The sequence below is a fragment of the Rana temporaria genome, chromosome 11 (assembly GCF_905171775.1).
Source record: "Rana temporaria chromosome 11, aRanTem1.1, whole genome shotgun sequence".
Classification (NCBI taxonomy): Eukaryota; Metazoa; Chordata; class Amphibia; order Anura; family Ranidae; genus Rana; species Rana temporaria.
In genome coordinates, this window is record NC_053499.1 from 7,171,220 (window position 1) to 7,187,701 (window position 16,482).

The 16,482-nt window shown below is 43.4% G+C and overlaps 1 protein-coding gene across 10 annotated transcripts in view; it reads right to left on the reverse strand.

Moving 5' to 3' along the window:
• LOC120916987 (F-actin-monooxygenase MICAL2-like) overlaps positions 1-16,482 on the reverse strand; it is a 300,525-nt gene that overhangs the window by 205,517 nt on the left and 78,526 nt on the right. For all 10 annotated transcript variants that reach the window (XM_040327945.1, XM_040327950.1, XM_040327949.1 and 7 more), the window contains exon 2: positions 3,844-4,193. In XM_040327945.1, coding sequence (XP_040183879.1) covers positions 3,844-4,107 — 264 coding nt within the window. In that variant the 5' untranslated portion in view covers positions 4,108-4,193. The remainder of the gene's footprint in view (positions 1-3,843; positions 4,194-16,482) is intronic.

Consider the following 16,482-nt stretch of genomic DNA (forward strand, 5'->3'; position numbering starts at 1 on the left):
GGTTGTCTTTATTAAACGATCATCACATGATACAGCAGTAAAAACAAGGGAACATCCGACGCGTTTCGCACTCGATTAGTGCTTATTCATGCTCGTACCATGAATAAGCACTAATCCAGTGCGAAACGCGTCGGCTGTTCCCTTGTTTTTACTGCTGTATCCTGTGATGTATCTGCTGATCGTTTAATAAAGACAACCTCAATGTTTTTTTGGAGTGCGGCTATCCATCTTTTCTTCAATTTTTGTGCTTGCCTAGTGCACTGCCTGCACCCACGGTATCCTGAGTCAGTCTGTGATTGTTTAGTAGACCCACCTGGAGCGGTGATTTCTCTTCTGTGGTGTGACAGGAGGCTGGATATCTGAGGGTCCCCTTATCGTACAGGCCCCTCATCCTCCAACACTGGTCCAGGGTTGTGGGGAAGAGGCCCTTTTTCTCATCAACATGGGTACATGGTACTGTGACATGGTGCTGTGACAGGAGGCTGGATATCCGGAGGCCCATTGTTGTACAGGCCCCTCATCCTCCAACACTGGTTCAGGGTTGTGGGGAAGAGGCCCTTTTTCTCATCAACATGGGGACATGGTGCTGTGACAAAGGGCTGGAGAATAGGGGGGCGCCTATATCATACAGGTCCCCCGCCTCCAACACTGGTCCAGGGTTGAGGGGAATAGGCTCTTTTACTCATCAGCATTGAGACATGGTAACGTGCCAGGTGGCACCCTCCCGACAAGGTATCTTCCCCATGTTGAGAGCATGTGGTCTGGCATGGAAGGGGAACAAACTCAATAATAACATGATACTGTGATGAAGGGCTGGATATCTGGGGGCCCCCCTGTGGTTTGGGTCCCCCATCCTCCAACACTGGTCCCAGGTTGTGGGGAAGAGGCCCTTTTTTCATCAACATGGGGACATGGTACTGTGATGAAGGGCTGGATATCTGGGGGCCCCATTTATCGTACAGGTCCCCCATTTTCCAACACTGGTCCAGGGGTGTGGGGAAGAGGCCATTTTTCTCATCAACATGGTGACATGGTGCTGTGACAAAGGGCTGGAATGGGTGGGGGGGGGCCCTTATCGTACAGGTCCCACCACCACCAACACTGGTCCAGGGTTGTGGGGAACAGGCTCTTTTACTCATCAGCATGGGGACATAGTAACGTGCCAGGGGGTGCCCACCTGACAAGGTATCTTCCCCATGTTGAGAGCATGTGGTCTTGCATTGAAGGTGAACAAACTCAATAATCCCCCCCTAACCACACCCCTTTCATTGCCTGGAAGGCTGCATGACCGCATATGGGCTTGGTATGGATTTTAGGGGGATCCTACACTTTTTTTGAGGGGGGGGTTCCTTCTTCAAATCCATACCAGACCCTCAGCAAGGATAAGGTTCTGGCATACATTATGGGGGCAGGGACACATACCATTGAGGGGTATATTCAAAAGTTTTTGTGCCCCGGAGTTCCCTTTTAAAGATTCCTTTTTTTATCCGTCCCGTCACTACCAACCTGACTGAGAACCTTGACAAACATTTCCTCCTTAAAATAATAGGAAGTGGATCTTACACACGGATTACGTTGAGGCGGAGGAATGTACTTTTCTAAAACACACAAAGTGTCTGCTTGAGTCAACCGCTCACTCCAGATGATGAAGTGACTACGAAGTGACCCGTTAAGGGCTGACGTGCCGCCCCAGCCAGGCAAGACGGAACCAGTCTAAGCAGCTGAGATTGACTTCTCCCCCCTCCCCCCCCCCCCCATCCCTTGAAATGAAGATGATGTATTCCTGCCATTGGCACGAGAAGGTGACTCAACCCCAAAAAAATGCATGTTTAACGTTTTGGACGAATTCTGGAAAAAAAAAAATGTTGTGAAATCCGCCGGCGCTTGCGAGGCGATCTGAAGGGATTGACATGTTTTGTACTTTCTACATAAATGGAAGCGGAGAAGGTAATCGGACGCCTGACTGGCAGTCATAGGCTGTGAAATGGCACGACGCGGCGGCAAAACGTACCGCAGGACGCTCAACGACAGGATAATAAAAAAGCAAAAAACGAAGGATCTCTGCGTTCTCCGTCCTCTAGAAGTTACTTTTGCTGAAGAATAAAATCCCATTCACTCCACCGTATCGCTTTTTTTTGGCGTGATTTTAACGCGGCAACCCATTCTTTTGAATGCTTGCCCTACATTCGGCAAACACGGCTAACCACTTCCATACCGGGCACTTTTACCCCTTTCCTGCCCGGCGCAAGTTGTACTGTGGCAGGTTGGCTCTCCTGTGCGAATCGTTGTCATTGTACGTTGTGTGCGTACACGGCGTTCTGTGGGCGTGCGTGTGTGGCGCCGGAGGCGCACGTGCCCATTCGCTAGCGAGGGAGCCAATCAGCGGGTCCGGCCACCTGGCGATTGCTCCACAGAGAAGCAGAACAGGGATCTGCCAGTGTAAACAAACAGATCCCCGTTCCGTCAGGGGAGTAGAGTGTGATCGTCTGTTCCTAGTGATAAGGAACAACGATCTCTCTCGACTCCCAGTCAGTCCCCTCCCCCCACAGTTAGAAACCCCTCCCAGGGAACACATTTAAACCCTTGATCGCCCCCTAGTGTTACAACCCCTTCCCTGCCGGTGTCATTTACAGTAATCAGTGCATTTTTATAGCAAAATCTTAAATTGGAAAATTTGAAATTTGAAAATCGGAAATTCGAAAATTCGAAATTCATAAAATTATAAAATTATAAAATTCTGAATTTGAAAATCGGAAATTAGAAAATTCTGAATTAGAAAATTTCCGATTTTCGAATTCAGAATTTCCGATTACTAGTAAATATAATAATAATAATAATAATAATAATAATAATAATAATAATAATAATAAAAATGCCATGAATCGATTCCCTATTTTGTAGACACGATGGGGCAGATCCACAAAAGAATTACGCCGGCGTATCTATTGATAAGCCGGCGTAATTTTAAATTTCCTGCGTCGTATCTTTGTTTTGTATCCAAAAAACAAGATACGACGGCATCTCGGGTCGAAACGACAGGCGTACGTCTTAGTACGCCGTCAGATATAAGCTGCAATTATTCGGCGGCCTGCTAGGTGGCGTTTCCGTAGAAATCCGCGTCAAGTATGCAAATTAGCTAGTTAAGAACGTACGTCCGGCCGGCACATTTTTTTACGTCGTTTGCATTCGGCTTTTTCCGGCGTATAGTTAAAGCTGCTGTTATGAGGCGTACTCAATGTTAAGTATGGCCGTCCTTCCCGCGTAGAAATTTAAAATTTTTACGTCGTTTGCGTAAGTCGTTCGCGAATAGGGATTTGCGTAGAATGACGTCACCGTCGTAAGCATTGGCTTGTTCCGGGTTAATTACGAGCATGCGCACTGGGATACCCCCACGGACAGCGCATGCGCAGTTAAAAAAAAAACGTTGTTTACGTCCGGTCACAATGTATTTACATAAAACACGCCCCCATCACCGCCATTTGAATTCCGCACCATTACGCCGGCAAAGATACACTACGCCACCGTAACTTACGGCGCGGATTCTTTGTGGATTAAAAAAAATAAAATAAGTTACGGCGGCGTAGTGTATCTTAGATACGTTACGGCGGCGTAGTGCATCTTAGATACGCTACGCCCGGCGCATAAATGCAACGCTGTACGAGGATCTGCCCCGATAACTTTTGGGCAAACCAATCAATAAACGCTAATTGGGATTTTTTTTTTTACCAAAAATATGTAGAAAGAAGGTATCTACAGAAGATTTCCACCAGGTAGATCTATAAGGAAGGACTATTTTATACGGTAGACTCGCCCGAGTTCTACAAACAATCTGAAGGTCCTCACCTTGGTGCCGAGACACGCTTTCCCTTTCTTGTACTCCTTCTGGCCGTACCGCTTGTCCAGCTTATTCCACAAGGCCTTGGCCTTCCAGCTGGTCACCTTGGACTTCAGCTTGCTGTAGAAGTGCCGGTGGTCCTGGAGGTCCAGCTCCAGCTGCCGGGTGAGGATGTTGAAGGCCTGTAGTGTTCCTTTGCATGTGGTGGCCTGGACAAAGTTCTCGAAGAGCTGCCCGGCCTGGCTCTGCTTCTCGTCATCGTTCTCTCCCATCGTTCAAAGCGTCTGGAGGGTTCGGCCGGGTATGCGGGGCTCTACATGAAGCAGGAGAAGACTCGGACCGCACGTGACTGTGATACCTGCAATCAGAAAAACCAATCATGTATGAGGACAGCGGCCACTCATTGAATCATCTTAACAAAGTGTTTATGAATTCAAAGACAATCCAGGATTTTAATCAGTTCTGACACTTGTGCGCCCCCTATGGACCAGGGCAACATTTATATAATGACTTTGTTATTCCCTAACCCAGGGATCTCAAACTGGCCGCCCTCCAGCTGTTGCAAAACTACAAGTCCCATGAGGCATTGCAAGGCTGACAGTTACAAGTATGACTCCCACAGTCAGAGGCATGATGGGACTTGTAGTTTCGTAACAGCTGGAGGGCCGCCAGTTTGAGACCCCCCTGCCCCAACCACTTGCCATCTGGCCATTGTACATAAACTTTCAAGTGTTCATTGCGGCCATTCTAGCACGTGCCTGAGCACAATGTGAGTCCACTGTCCCTTACTGAATCAATGTACAGAGCCAATCAGAGTGGCCCTGTACCACGTGCTTGCTGTGAGAAATCACAGTGATCACTCATTGTTTACACGGGCACAGCTGCTATCATTTTCATCTCACAAAGCGATGGAGGTGCGAGATGAGAAGGAAGTTCCTAATCCGGGACAAAGTAAAAAAAAAAACTATAAAAGTTTAAACCGCTGCCAGATACACCGACATCCACCCCTCTACTGTCATCACTCCCCTACAGTATATGTCAGCCCCATCCTGTCCCTGATCCGACCCCTAGATGCCATGTTTTATCTCCCTGATACTGGCATGTTTCTTCATTTCTAAAGTACTGTGGCAAAAAAAAGCAGATCACTTTGGGTTGCCAACACTGCATTTTTTTTTTTCAAGTTTTTTGTTTTGTTTTATGCTTTATAAAAAAATATATATATAAAAATATATATGTATAGATTAAATAATGTAATATAAAAAAATTGATATAATAAATTACACACACTATTTTTATTATATATTTTGATTCTTATGTATTACATATTTAATAAATATAATATTACATATTTTTATATTATTATTAATATTATTATTAACATTATAATTACTCTAAATAGTACACACATATATTTATATATATATATATATATATATATATATATATATATATATATATACACACATATATATATATATATATTTTTTTTTTTTTTTTTATTATAGATCTTCATATTATTACTCTAAAAAAATGTATATATAAATAACATTTATTTAGAGTAATAATAATATTAATAATAAATGTGTGTGTGTGTGTGTGTGTGTGTGTGTGTGTGTATATATATATATACACACACACACACACACATTTATTATTAATATTATTATTACTCTAAAAAAAATTATATATAAATAACATTTATTTAGAGTAATAATAATATTAATAATAAATGTGTGTGTGTGTGTGTGAGTATGTGTATATATATATATATATATATATATATATATATATATATATATATATATATATATATAAATGCACACACACACATTTATTATTAATATTATTATTACTCTAAATAAATGTTATATATATATATATATATATATATATATATATATATATATATAAATAGTGCACACGTATAATTATATTATTTTATTTTTTATTTTTCATAAATATAATTTTTATTATATATCTTTAAATTATTACTCTAAAATATATATATATAATATATATTTTAAAGTAATAATATAAAGATATATAATAAAAATTATATTTATGAAAAAAAAAAATATATATATATATATATATATATATATATATATATATATATATATATATATATATATATATATATATATTTTTTTTCATAAATATATATATATAAATATATGTGTGTACTATTTATATATATATATATATATATATATATATATATATATATATATATATATATATATATATATATATATATATATATATATATATATATATATATATATATATAAAATATGGATTTTTATATATTTTTTATTTTATAAATATAATATTTATTATATATTTTTATATCATTATTAAATATTAATATTATTATTACTCATATATTACATACTCACATATATAATACATATATACAAACACTGGGCCAGATTCACATATAACTGCGGCGGCGTAACGTATCGTAGATACGTTACACCGCCGCAAGTTCTCATCGCAAGTGCCATTTAAATTAGGCGCGCTCCCGCGCCGGACCTACTGCGCAAGCTCAGTTTCGTAATTCCCGTCGTGCTTTGCGCGCCGTGGCGTCATTTTTTTCGAACGGCGACGCGCGTAGCGTAATTCCGTATTCCCGCACGGCTTACGCAAACGATGTTATTTTTTAAATTTCGACGCGGGAACGACGGCCATACTTTACACAGCAATACGATTGCTGCGTAAAGTTAAGGCGCTAAAAAAACCGACTAACTTTGCGACGGGAAACTAGACTAGCGGCGACGTAGCGAACGCGAAAATCCATCGGGAATCGCCGTAACTCCTAATTTGCATACCCGACGCTGGTTTACGACGCGAACTCCACCCAGCGGCGGCCGTGGTATTGCATCCTAAGATCCGACAGTGTAAAACAATTACACCTGTCGGATCTTAGGGATATCTATGCGTAACTGATTCTATGAATCAGCCGCATAGATAGAAACAGAGATACGCCGTCGTATCTCTTATGTGAATCTGGCCCTTGGTAACTGCAATATAGTAAATGTTTGCTTTTTTTTTTTAAATAAAAGTAGACTTATAATGACTTCTATAAGGACACAAGTATATACAAAGACATAAAAACGCGCACACTCGCACACCAGAAAACCGCAGGGATGGTGAAGCTGGCTATGGGGATTAGCGACGTTTGTAGACAGCGAAGCTCCGTCTCCCCTGACTGCATGTGAAAGGGAAGTCTTTGTTGTGATGCCGAATTTCTCACCTTCTTCACTTTCCCCCATCGAGAGCTCAGCCGGCGCGTTCTCTAGAATCGCAAACGTGCGATTCCTTCCATCCCTGTACCGGGAGATCAGAGCCGGGGGATTGGGGGGAACACAGAGTCATGCCCTTATGCCCCTGAGACCCGTTCTGCCACTAGAGGGCCAAATGCTGCCATTTTGGTATTTACTGTGTGGCCCTTGGGGGCCCCTGCCGATGGCAGTAGTCTGTGGGTTGGTTTTTTTTTCATTGAATGAAACAAATCCTCCTACATAAGTTTATCTGCTGCCCTCACTCCTCAACAGCGAAACCACTGGAACAACAGCGGAGCTCCGCCTCCCCGAGCCACTCCTGAAGAGGAACCCCCGGAACATGGGGGACAGGTGTCACGGGTAGCCCATCCCCCACACAGTTAGAATCACTCCCTAGGACACACTTAACCCCTTTCTCGCCACCTAGTGGTTAACCCCCTTCCCTGCCAGTGTCATTTACACAGTGATCAGGGCATTTTTATAGCACTGATCGCTGTATAAATGACAATGGTCCCAAAATAGCGTCAAAAGTGTCCGATGTGTCCGCCGTAATGTCGCAGTCACGATAAAAAATCGCAGATTGCCGCCATTACTAGTAAAAAAAGAAAATATTAATAAAAATGCCATAAAACTATCCCCTATTTTGTAGACGCTTTGGGCCAGATCCACAGAGAGAGTACGCCGGCGTATCTACTGATACGCCGGCGTACTTTCAAATTTCCCGCGTCGTATCTTTGGTTTGAATCCTCAAACCAAAGATACGACGGCATCTGGGTTAGATCCGACAGGCGTACGGCTTCGTACGCCTTCGGATCGTAGATGCAATACTTTGGCGCCCGCTGGGTGGAGTTCGCGTCATTTTCCGCGTCGGGTATGCAAATTAGCTATTTCCGACGATCCACGAACGTACGCGCGGTCGTCGCATTCTCTTACGTCGTCTTTAGTCAGCTTTTTCCGGCGTATAGCTAGACTTGCCATGTTAAGTATGTCCGTCGTTCCCGCGTCGAAATTGTAATTTTTTTTTTTTTTTGCGTAAGTCGTCTGTGAATCGGGATGGACGTAATTTCACGTCTAAGTTAAAAAAATTACGTTGTTGCGATGTCATTTAGCGCAATGCACGGCGGGAAATTTAGGGACGGCGCATGCGCAGTTCATTCGGCGCGGGGACGCGCTTCATTTAAATGAAACACGCCCCCTACTCGCCGATTTGAATTACGCGCCGAGAGATACACTACGCCGCCGTAACTTACGGCGCAAATTCTTTGTGGATTCAGAATTAAAAAAGTAAGATACAGCGGCGTAGCGTATCTCACATACGCTGCGCCTATCTAATTGTATGTGGATCTGGCCCTTTAACTTTTGCGCAAACCAATCAATAAACGCTTATTGCGATTTTTTTTTTTTTTTTTAATACCAAAAATGGGTAGAAGAATACGTATCGGTCTAAACTGAGGAAAATTTTGTTTTTTTATATATATTTTTGGGGGTTATTTTCATATAGCAAAAAGTAAAAAATATTCCTTTTTTTCCCAAAATTGTCGCTTAATTTTTGTTTATAGCGCAAAAAAAAAAAAACGCAGAGGTGATCAAATACCACCAAAAGAAAGCTCTATTTGTGGGAAAAAAGGACGCCAATTTTGTTTGGGAGCCACGTCGCACGACCGCGCAATTGTCAGTTAAAGCGACACAGTGGCGAAACGCAAAAAGTGGCAAGGTCCTTTGGGCAGCCAAATCCTCCGGGGCTGAAGTGGTTAATATCTGCGCACAGCAAGCGCGGGATTGGTGGATTCCGCACCCTGTATATATATATATATATATATAGTCCGTTGTGCACCTGCTTATTACGTGAACTGAGTTGCTAAAATTTGTGCTGAGGACGGAAAAAAAAAATACAAAAAAATGAAAAACTCAGTGTTCTTCCAAAAAGAGATTTAAAATAACTTGTTTTGGGGGGAGGGGGGGCGCGAGCCGCGCGGTCCAAACCACAACAGGACACTCCTTGGGAAAACAGAGCGCGGCGGCGAGGCGAACTCCTCCGTACTACAAGATCTGTACAGGAGGAAATTCTGGACTGCCGCTGAGCCGGGAAACGGTACAACTAAAGAGGACCCGTCCCTTCTCCACCCGCGACAAAGCTTGTCAAAATCCCTCCAATGTACAGAGATCCCCCAGAGGGGGGGAGGGGCTTTTTTCTCAACAAAAGTGAAGGAACTGCAGTCGGCTCACATAATTTGCAATAAAAACATCTTTGCCACTCTGAAGCTTCCCTCCAACCACTTTTACATATTATTTTATATATACTGCGATTCTGTACTTGCCAAACTATGCTGCACAAATCTCCCTCCACGGAGTCTGGCTTCAGCCATTTTAACTGTGGGCAGCTGAAGCTGCTGCCTGTTCACTTCCTGGATTTACACAGAGGCACACCTCCAGGTCTGCAGCTCTGATTGGCCCTCTTATGACTCACCCCTGCCCCCCCCCCCCTTCCTGGCAATATCTCTAGAGAGTGAGAGAGAGCTGTGCATGATGTCATAATCCTAGTCTAATGACCAGACAAGAAACAGGAAGTGGGCTGTATAAGGAAACAGGAAGTGGGCTGTATGAGAAAACAGGAAGTGGGCTGTATAAGGAAACAGGAAGTGGGCTGTATAAAGAAAAAGGAAGTGGGTTGTATAAGGAAACAGGAAGTGGGCTGTATGAGAAAACAGGGAGTGGGCTGTATAAGGAAACAGGAAGTGGGCTGTATAAGGAAACAGGAAGTGGGCTGTATAAGGAAACAGGGAGTGGGCTGTATAAGGAAACACATAGCTCCGAACTGTCCCTGATTTCGAGGGACTGTCCCTGATTTGGAGCAATGTCCCTCATTCCTCCTCATTTGTCCCCCATTTTGGTCTGATCTATATATTTGTATATAAAATGCACTTTTTATCTATCAGTAGTTTTCCAGTGCTAAACCTTTTAACTGATTTCTAAATTGCATTTGTAAATTTCAAAAGCCAATATAAAGAAATAGTAGTGGTAAAAAAAGCATGTGGGTTTAACTAATCTTGTTTTTTTGTACAATTCTCCTTTAAGGGGGGCGTGGTAAGGGGTGTGTCCTATGCCTGCATACTTTTGCCGATAGGTGTCCCTCATTCCCATGTCTAAAAGTTGGGAGGTATGGAAACAGGAAGTGGGATGCATAAGGAAACAGGAAGTGGGCTGTATAAGAAAACAGGACGTGGGCTGTATAAGAAAACAGGACGTGGGCTGTATAAGAAAACAGGACGTGGGCTGTATAAGGAAACAGGAAGTGGGCTGTATAAGGAAACAGGAAGTGGGCTGTATAAGGAAACAGGAAGTGGGCTGTATAAGGAAACAGGAAGTGGGCTGTATAAGGAAACAGGAAGTGGGCTGTATAAGGAAACAGGGAGTGGGCTGTATAAGGAAACAGGAAGTGGGCTGTATAAGGAAACAGGAAGTGGGCTGTATAAGGAAACAGGTAGTGGGCTGTATGAGAAAACAGGGAGTGGGCTGTATAAGGAAACACATAGCTCCCAACTGTCCCTGATTTGGAGCAATGTCCCTCATTCCTCCTCATTTGTCCCCAATTTCGGTCTGATCTATATATTTGTATATAAAATGCACTTTTTATCTATCAAAACGTGTTTTCCAGTGGTCAACCTTTTAACTGATTTCTAAATTGCTGCATTTGTAAATTCCAAAAGCCAATATAAAGAAATAGTAGTGGTAAAAAAAAGCAACTGGGGTTTAACCAATCTTGTTTTTTTGTACAATTCTCCTTTAAGGGGGGCGTGGTAAGGGGTGTGTCCTATGCCTGCATACTTTTGCCGATAGGTGTCCCTCATTCCCATGTCAAAAAGTTGGGAGGTATGGAAACAGGAAGTGGACTGTAGAAGGAAACAGGAAGTGGGCTGTATAAGGAAACAGGAAGTGGGCTGTATAAGGAAACAGGAAATGGGCTTTATAAGGAAACAGGAAATGGGCTGTATAAGGAAACAGGAAATGGGCTGTATAAGGAAACAGGAAATGGGCTGTATAAAGAAAAAAGGAAGTGGGCTGTATAAAGAAAAAAAGGAAGTGGGCTGTATAAAGAAAAAAAGGAAGTGGGCTGTATAAAGAAAAAAAGGAAGTGGGCTGTATAAGGAAACAGGAAGTGGGCTGTATAAGGAAACAGGAAGTGGGCTGTATAAGGAAACAGGAAGTGGGCTGTATAAGGAAACAGGAAGTGGGCTGTATAAGGAAACAGGAAGTGGGCTGTATAAGGTATTTACTGGCAGAAAACAAATGTTTTACTATCCAAAGTTAAAACAACAACAAGGGGAGAAGATTTCATAGATGGAAAGATGAAAAAATGACTGATGGTCCACTTTAAGGGGGTAAATCTTCCGGAGCTGAAGTGGCTGCCATAGCACATCCCGCGGTGCAAATTTCCCACCATATGTTGAGTGGCGGGCAGCAAGCACAGCATTGGAAGATGTAGGGATGTTGCGTTATCCCCGGTAATATCTGGATGCCTGAAATATTTCCTGTAATAACAATGAGCGCGGTGGACGCGGAGAAGCTCCTGGCAGGACACCCAGTGACCAGAGAGAGGAGGACATGAACTCCTTTATAATCTAATAAGAAGACGATCTGTCTGCAGGAATTCTCTCCGCGTCTAGATATATACGCCGGCAGGTAACAAAGTCACCGCCGCCCGCCGCGCTCTCCCGCGATATCCACCCTGGTTATTATTCCAGGATCTCATACCTAAACAATCCGCCGGCAGAGAGAACGCCGTGTCCTCGGTTCACTAATGATCTCACGCGTCCTTCAACTTCATACAAGGCTTGTTTTGGCTAAAAAGCTGAATTCCGGCGGGGGGAAAATCCAAAACTACCCGTGTAGTAGGGCTTCCCACGCATTGCAAGGGTTAAATATCTAGGGGAACATTAAAAAGACGTTCTACCTATCCAATTCCTCCTCTTCATGCGAAAGCCCCCCCCCCCCCCCCCAAGCTGCTCGTTCGGCCCCACTGATATTTATTTAATCTGTGTTCTATTGAACGGCATTATTGTTCTGCGGTATGCTGACATCTAGTGGCGATACAGAGCCACTGCAACTTGTTTTAAGTGATTTGATATTTCCCTCTGTCCTCCCCGTTAGTTCGATCCTAGCTCACCCTGTCTGCTTCTCCCATGTTCCCTCAGTCAGGGTTAGCATTTCTCAGAGGTAGGGCTTGGAAAAGTCATCGTCTTCTTATACTCTAAAACAGGGGTCTCCAAACTTTTTAAACAGGGGACCAGTTTACTGTCCTCCAGGGGGGCCGGATGTTGGTCCCAGTGGAAGGAATAGTACCCCATTGTTGGTGTCAGTGAAAGGAGTAGTACCCCATTGTTGGTGTCAGTGGAAGGAATAGTACCCCATTGTTGGTGTCAGTGGAAGAAATAGTGTCCCATCCTTGGTCTCAGTAGAAGGAATGGTACCCCATCATTGGTGTCAGTGGAAGGAATAGTACCCCATTGTTGGTGTCAGTGGAAGGAATAGTACCCTATCATTGGTGTCAGTGGAAGGAATAGTACCCCATTGTTGGTGTCAGTGGGAGGAATAGTACCCCGGCATTGCTGTCAGTGGAAGGAATAGTACCCCATCATCGGTCTCAGTGGGTGGAATAGTGTCCCATCATTGGTCTCAGTGGGAGGAATAGTGTCCCATCATTGGTGTCAGTGGAAGAAATAGTAACCAGGGATTGATAGTGGAAGCAATAGTACCCCATCATTGGTGTCAGTAAGAAGAATAGTGTCCCATCATTGGTGTTGGTAGGAGAAATAGTGCCCGAGTATTGGTATCAGTAAGAAGAATAGTACCCCATTATTAGTGTCAGTAGGAAGAATGGTGCCCCATCATTGGTGTCATTGGGAGGAATAGTATCTTGTATCAGTGAGAGGAACAGTGTCCCAAGGTCCATAAAAAGGCAAGCAAAGGGCCATCAAAGATTGTTAGAAGTTATATAAAATGATACAATTTGTACAGTGAGCCCTTGTGCATCAACACGTTTCACCGTTAGGCTTCTTCAGGACGCGATCAAGGTTCAAAGAGTTAGCAAAAAAAGAGAGCGAGTCTCACTGTCTTATAGTGGACTGGGCCTTGTGTACAAATATCTAAAAGCAGAGAAGCTTTCACAAACAGTATCCAACACATGGAATAATTCTAAGGGACTGCATAAAGGTGACCAACAAGCAGCTAATTTGGCACCATACTTAGAGTGTTTCTAAAGAGGGGCAGGTAGACGTCTCACGTAGATAGCCTTAAGCAGATGACCATACTAGGAAGTGCCGTAGAGCCGGAGTCCAATAAGGGAATACAAAAACACAGCTCATGAATGCTGATGGGATGTTGTTTAACCCATCTGCATGAAATACCCACAAGAGGGAGATTTAGGCACTGGAACGATCTAGAGATGCCCCTGGGAGACAGCCTTGCCACTGTACAGCCTGTGTATAAGACAGTGAGACTCGCTCTCTTTGAATCTTGATTGTGTCCTGAAGGAGCCTAACTGTGAAACGCGTTGACGCACAAGGGCTCACTGTACAAATTGTATCATTTGATATGACTTTTAACAATTTTTGAACGCTCTGACTATATGATGTATTTTTCTCAATAAATATTATTTTTTCTACTTCTTCATTGTTTTCTATGCCTCTAAAGTCCAGGCCTATGGTTACTCTTTGGAGTACCCTTTTTTCTTGTTTCCTTTTTTGAGTATTTTGCAGATTTAATTGTTCAACGAAACTCGCGCCTGGCTATTGTAGTAAAGTTTCGACATATCTCCTGGCACTGTCTTGTAAATAGACGCGACATCCATCTGATGTTGTAAGAACGAGAGAGACGAAAAGCAGGCATTGCATGAAATAACAAGGAAAGGTGGAAATCGGCGGTTGTAACCGCCATATAGATGTAATACAAGGTAGACGGAGTAACTCGTAGTTTGATGTGATCTCCAGCCAAGAACATCATTTAACAAGAAGTGAGAAGTCCCAGAGGGGGTCAGAGGAGTGATTGGGGTTGATAAGCTCCAGGCGTGTTCTGGTTGATCCTCAGCCAGGTCGGTTCCTATGTACATTCTCCGACGTATGATCGTGTTATCAACACAAGCGTGTCAATATGAGACAGGAAGAGTGGAAGCCGTCCATTACGAAGTTAGGCCATTAGTTATGATAATACCTCACTTATAATCTAAAGTTGACCATTCACCTTACAATATGATGGTACAATTTCCATTAATAATTATACAATATGGCCAAAAGTTTGTTGAGTCCTCGCCATGGCACCTAGTATACAGTAAAAGTACATTGACCCTTCTAAATGATGGAGTTCACGTGTTTCCAGTGAAGGGCACTGATAATACTACAACATTCAAAGCCATTTTAGAAAATTGGGCACTTCTAACCTTGTGGTAAGAGTTTGGAGAAAACCTTTTTCTGTTCTAGCATGAATGTGCCCCCCGTGTACGAAGCCAGCTCCATAAAGACGTGGTTTGACCAGTTTGGTGTGGAGGAACTGGAATGGCCTTCATAGACCTGACCTTAAGCCTACTGGTCACCTGAGACGAATTTGAATGAGCCAGGTCTTCTCATTCATTATCTCCATAAAGATATGGTTTGATGAGCTTGTTGTAGAGGAACTTGAGTGGCCTTCACAGAGCTCTGTCCTCAACCCAACTGATCACTTTTGGGATGATATGGAATGAGCCAGGTCTTCTCATGCAAAAATCTCCATATAGACATGGTTTGACGAGTTTATTGTGGAGGAACTCGAATGGCCTTCAGACAGCTCTGACCTTAACTCTACTTGACACCTCTGGAATGAATTGGAATGAGCCAAGTCTTCTTAACCAACATCTCCATAAAGACATGGTTTGATGAGCTTGTTGTAGAGGAACTCGAGTGGCCTTCACAGTGCTCTGACCTCAACCCTACTAATCCCTTTTGGAATGAGCCAGGTCTTCTTAACCAACATCTCCATATAGACATGGTTTGATGTGTTTGTTGTAGAGGAACTCGAGTGGCCTTCACAGTGCTCTGGCCTCAACCCAACTGATCACTTTTGGGATGATATGGAATGAGCCAGGTCTTCTCATCCAAAAATCTCCATATAGACATGGTTTGATGAGTTTAATGCGGAGGAACTCGAATGGCCTTCAGACAGCTCTGACCTCAACTCTACTTGACACCTTTTATATGTGTCAACTCTGAGCCAGCCAGGATGACACCACCTTTGTCCAGGCATCACCTAGGGTCACCATCTTTTCCCTGGACCGAAATGCCGACTCAGAGATGACATAAATCCTGGGCCCAGATTCACGTAGGAGGGCGTATCTTTGTGCAGGCGTAGCGTATCATAGCTACGCCGCCGTAACTTAGAGAGGCGTGTACCGTATTCACAAAGAACTTGCGCCCTAAGTTACGGTGGTGTAACGTAAATGGGCCGGCGTAAGCGCGCCCAATTCAAACTAGGCTGGTAGGGGGTGTGTTGTATGGTAATGAATCGTGACCCCACATAAATGACGCACCTAATGAACGGCGCATGCGCGCACATGCTCAGTATCACGTCGAATTTTCTCCCTAACTTACGCCGGCTCAATGTTTAGTCGACGCGAACGTAACCTACGCCCATCCCCATTCACGGACGACTTACGCAAACAACGTAAAATACGACGCTGTATCTGGAGATACGCCGTCGTAAGTCCTTTGTGAATCTGGGCCCAGGTCTCCTGGGTTCACAAATGTGTGACACAGATCAACCCCTGCTGCAGCTTTTCACCATGTGACTTGCTACAAAGTTACAATGTTGAAATCTGATCAATGGGGGGGTGGGGGGGAGACTGAGGAAATGCTTCTTCCTGCCTGCAGCAGACTCATGACACCATCTGGGCCTAGGCAAATGATACGGTTTCTTTTTAGTGTTACATGTCAGGAAATGATTTAGCCATATAAATTTCCTGACGGGTGCATTTATATGGCGTTTTTTTTTTCCATGGTAGGTGCTCTTTAAGTAAGGTGAACGAGGGCCAGGTCTGAGGCTTACTTGATCCCAAACACTTTAATCTGTCTGTTTAAACTTGGCAGGAAGTCTTATTAAATTATAAGCTGCAGAAGTACCGGGGGAGGGAGAACTTCTGTGCCGTCCTGCAGGTCACGGGAAAGGGAAAATTATTATTTTCAAAAAGAGAACAAACCGAAGCCGGGGGAATCTGATGTTTCCAATTTGTCTCTTTGAGGAGAGATGTTTTCAGAGCCGGGAGAAGTTATTGCTTGATCTGCTGCCAGCGGGATAAAAAATGTATCTCCAGAACGCCTTTGTGGGATCATCTCGGGTTCA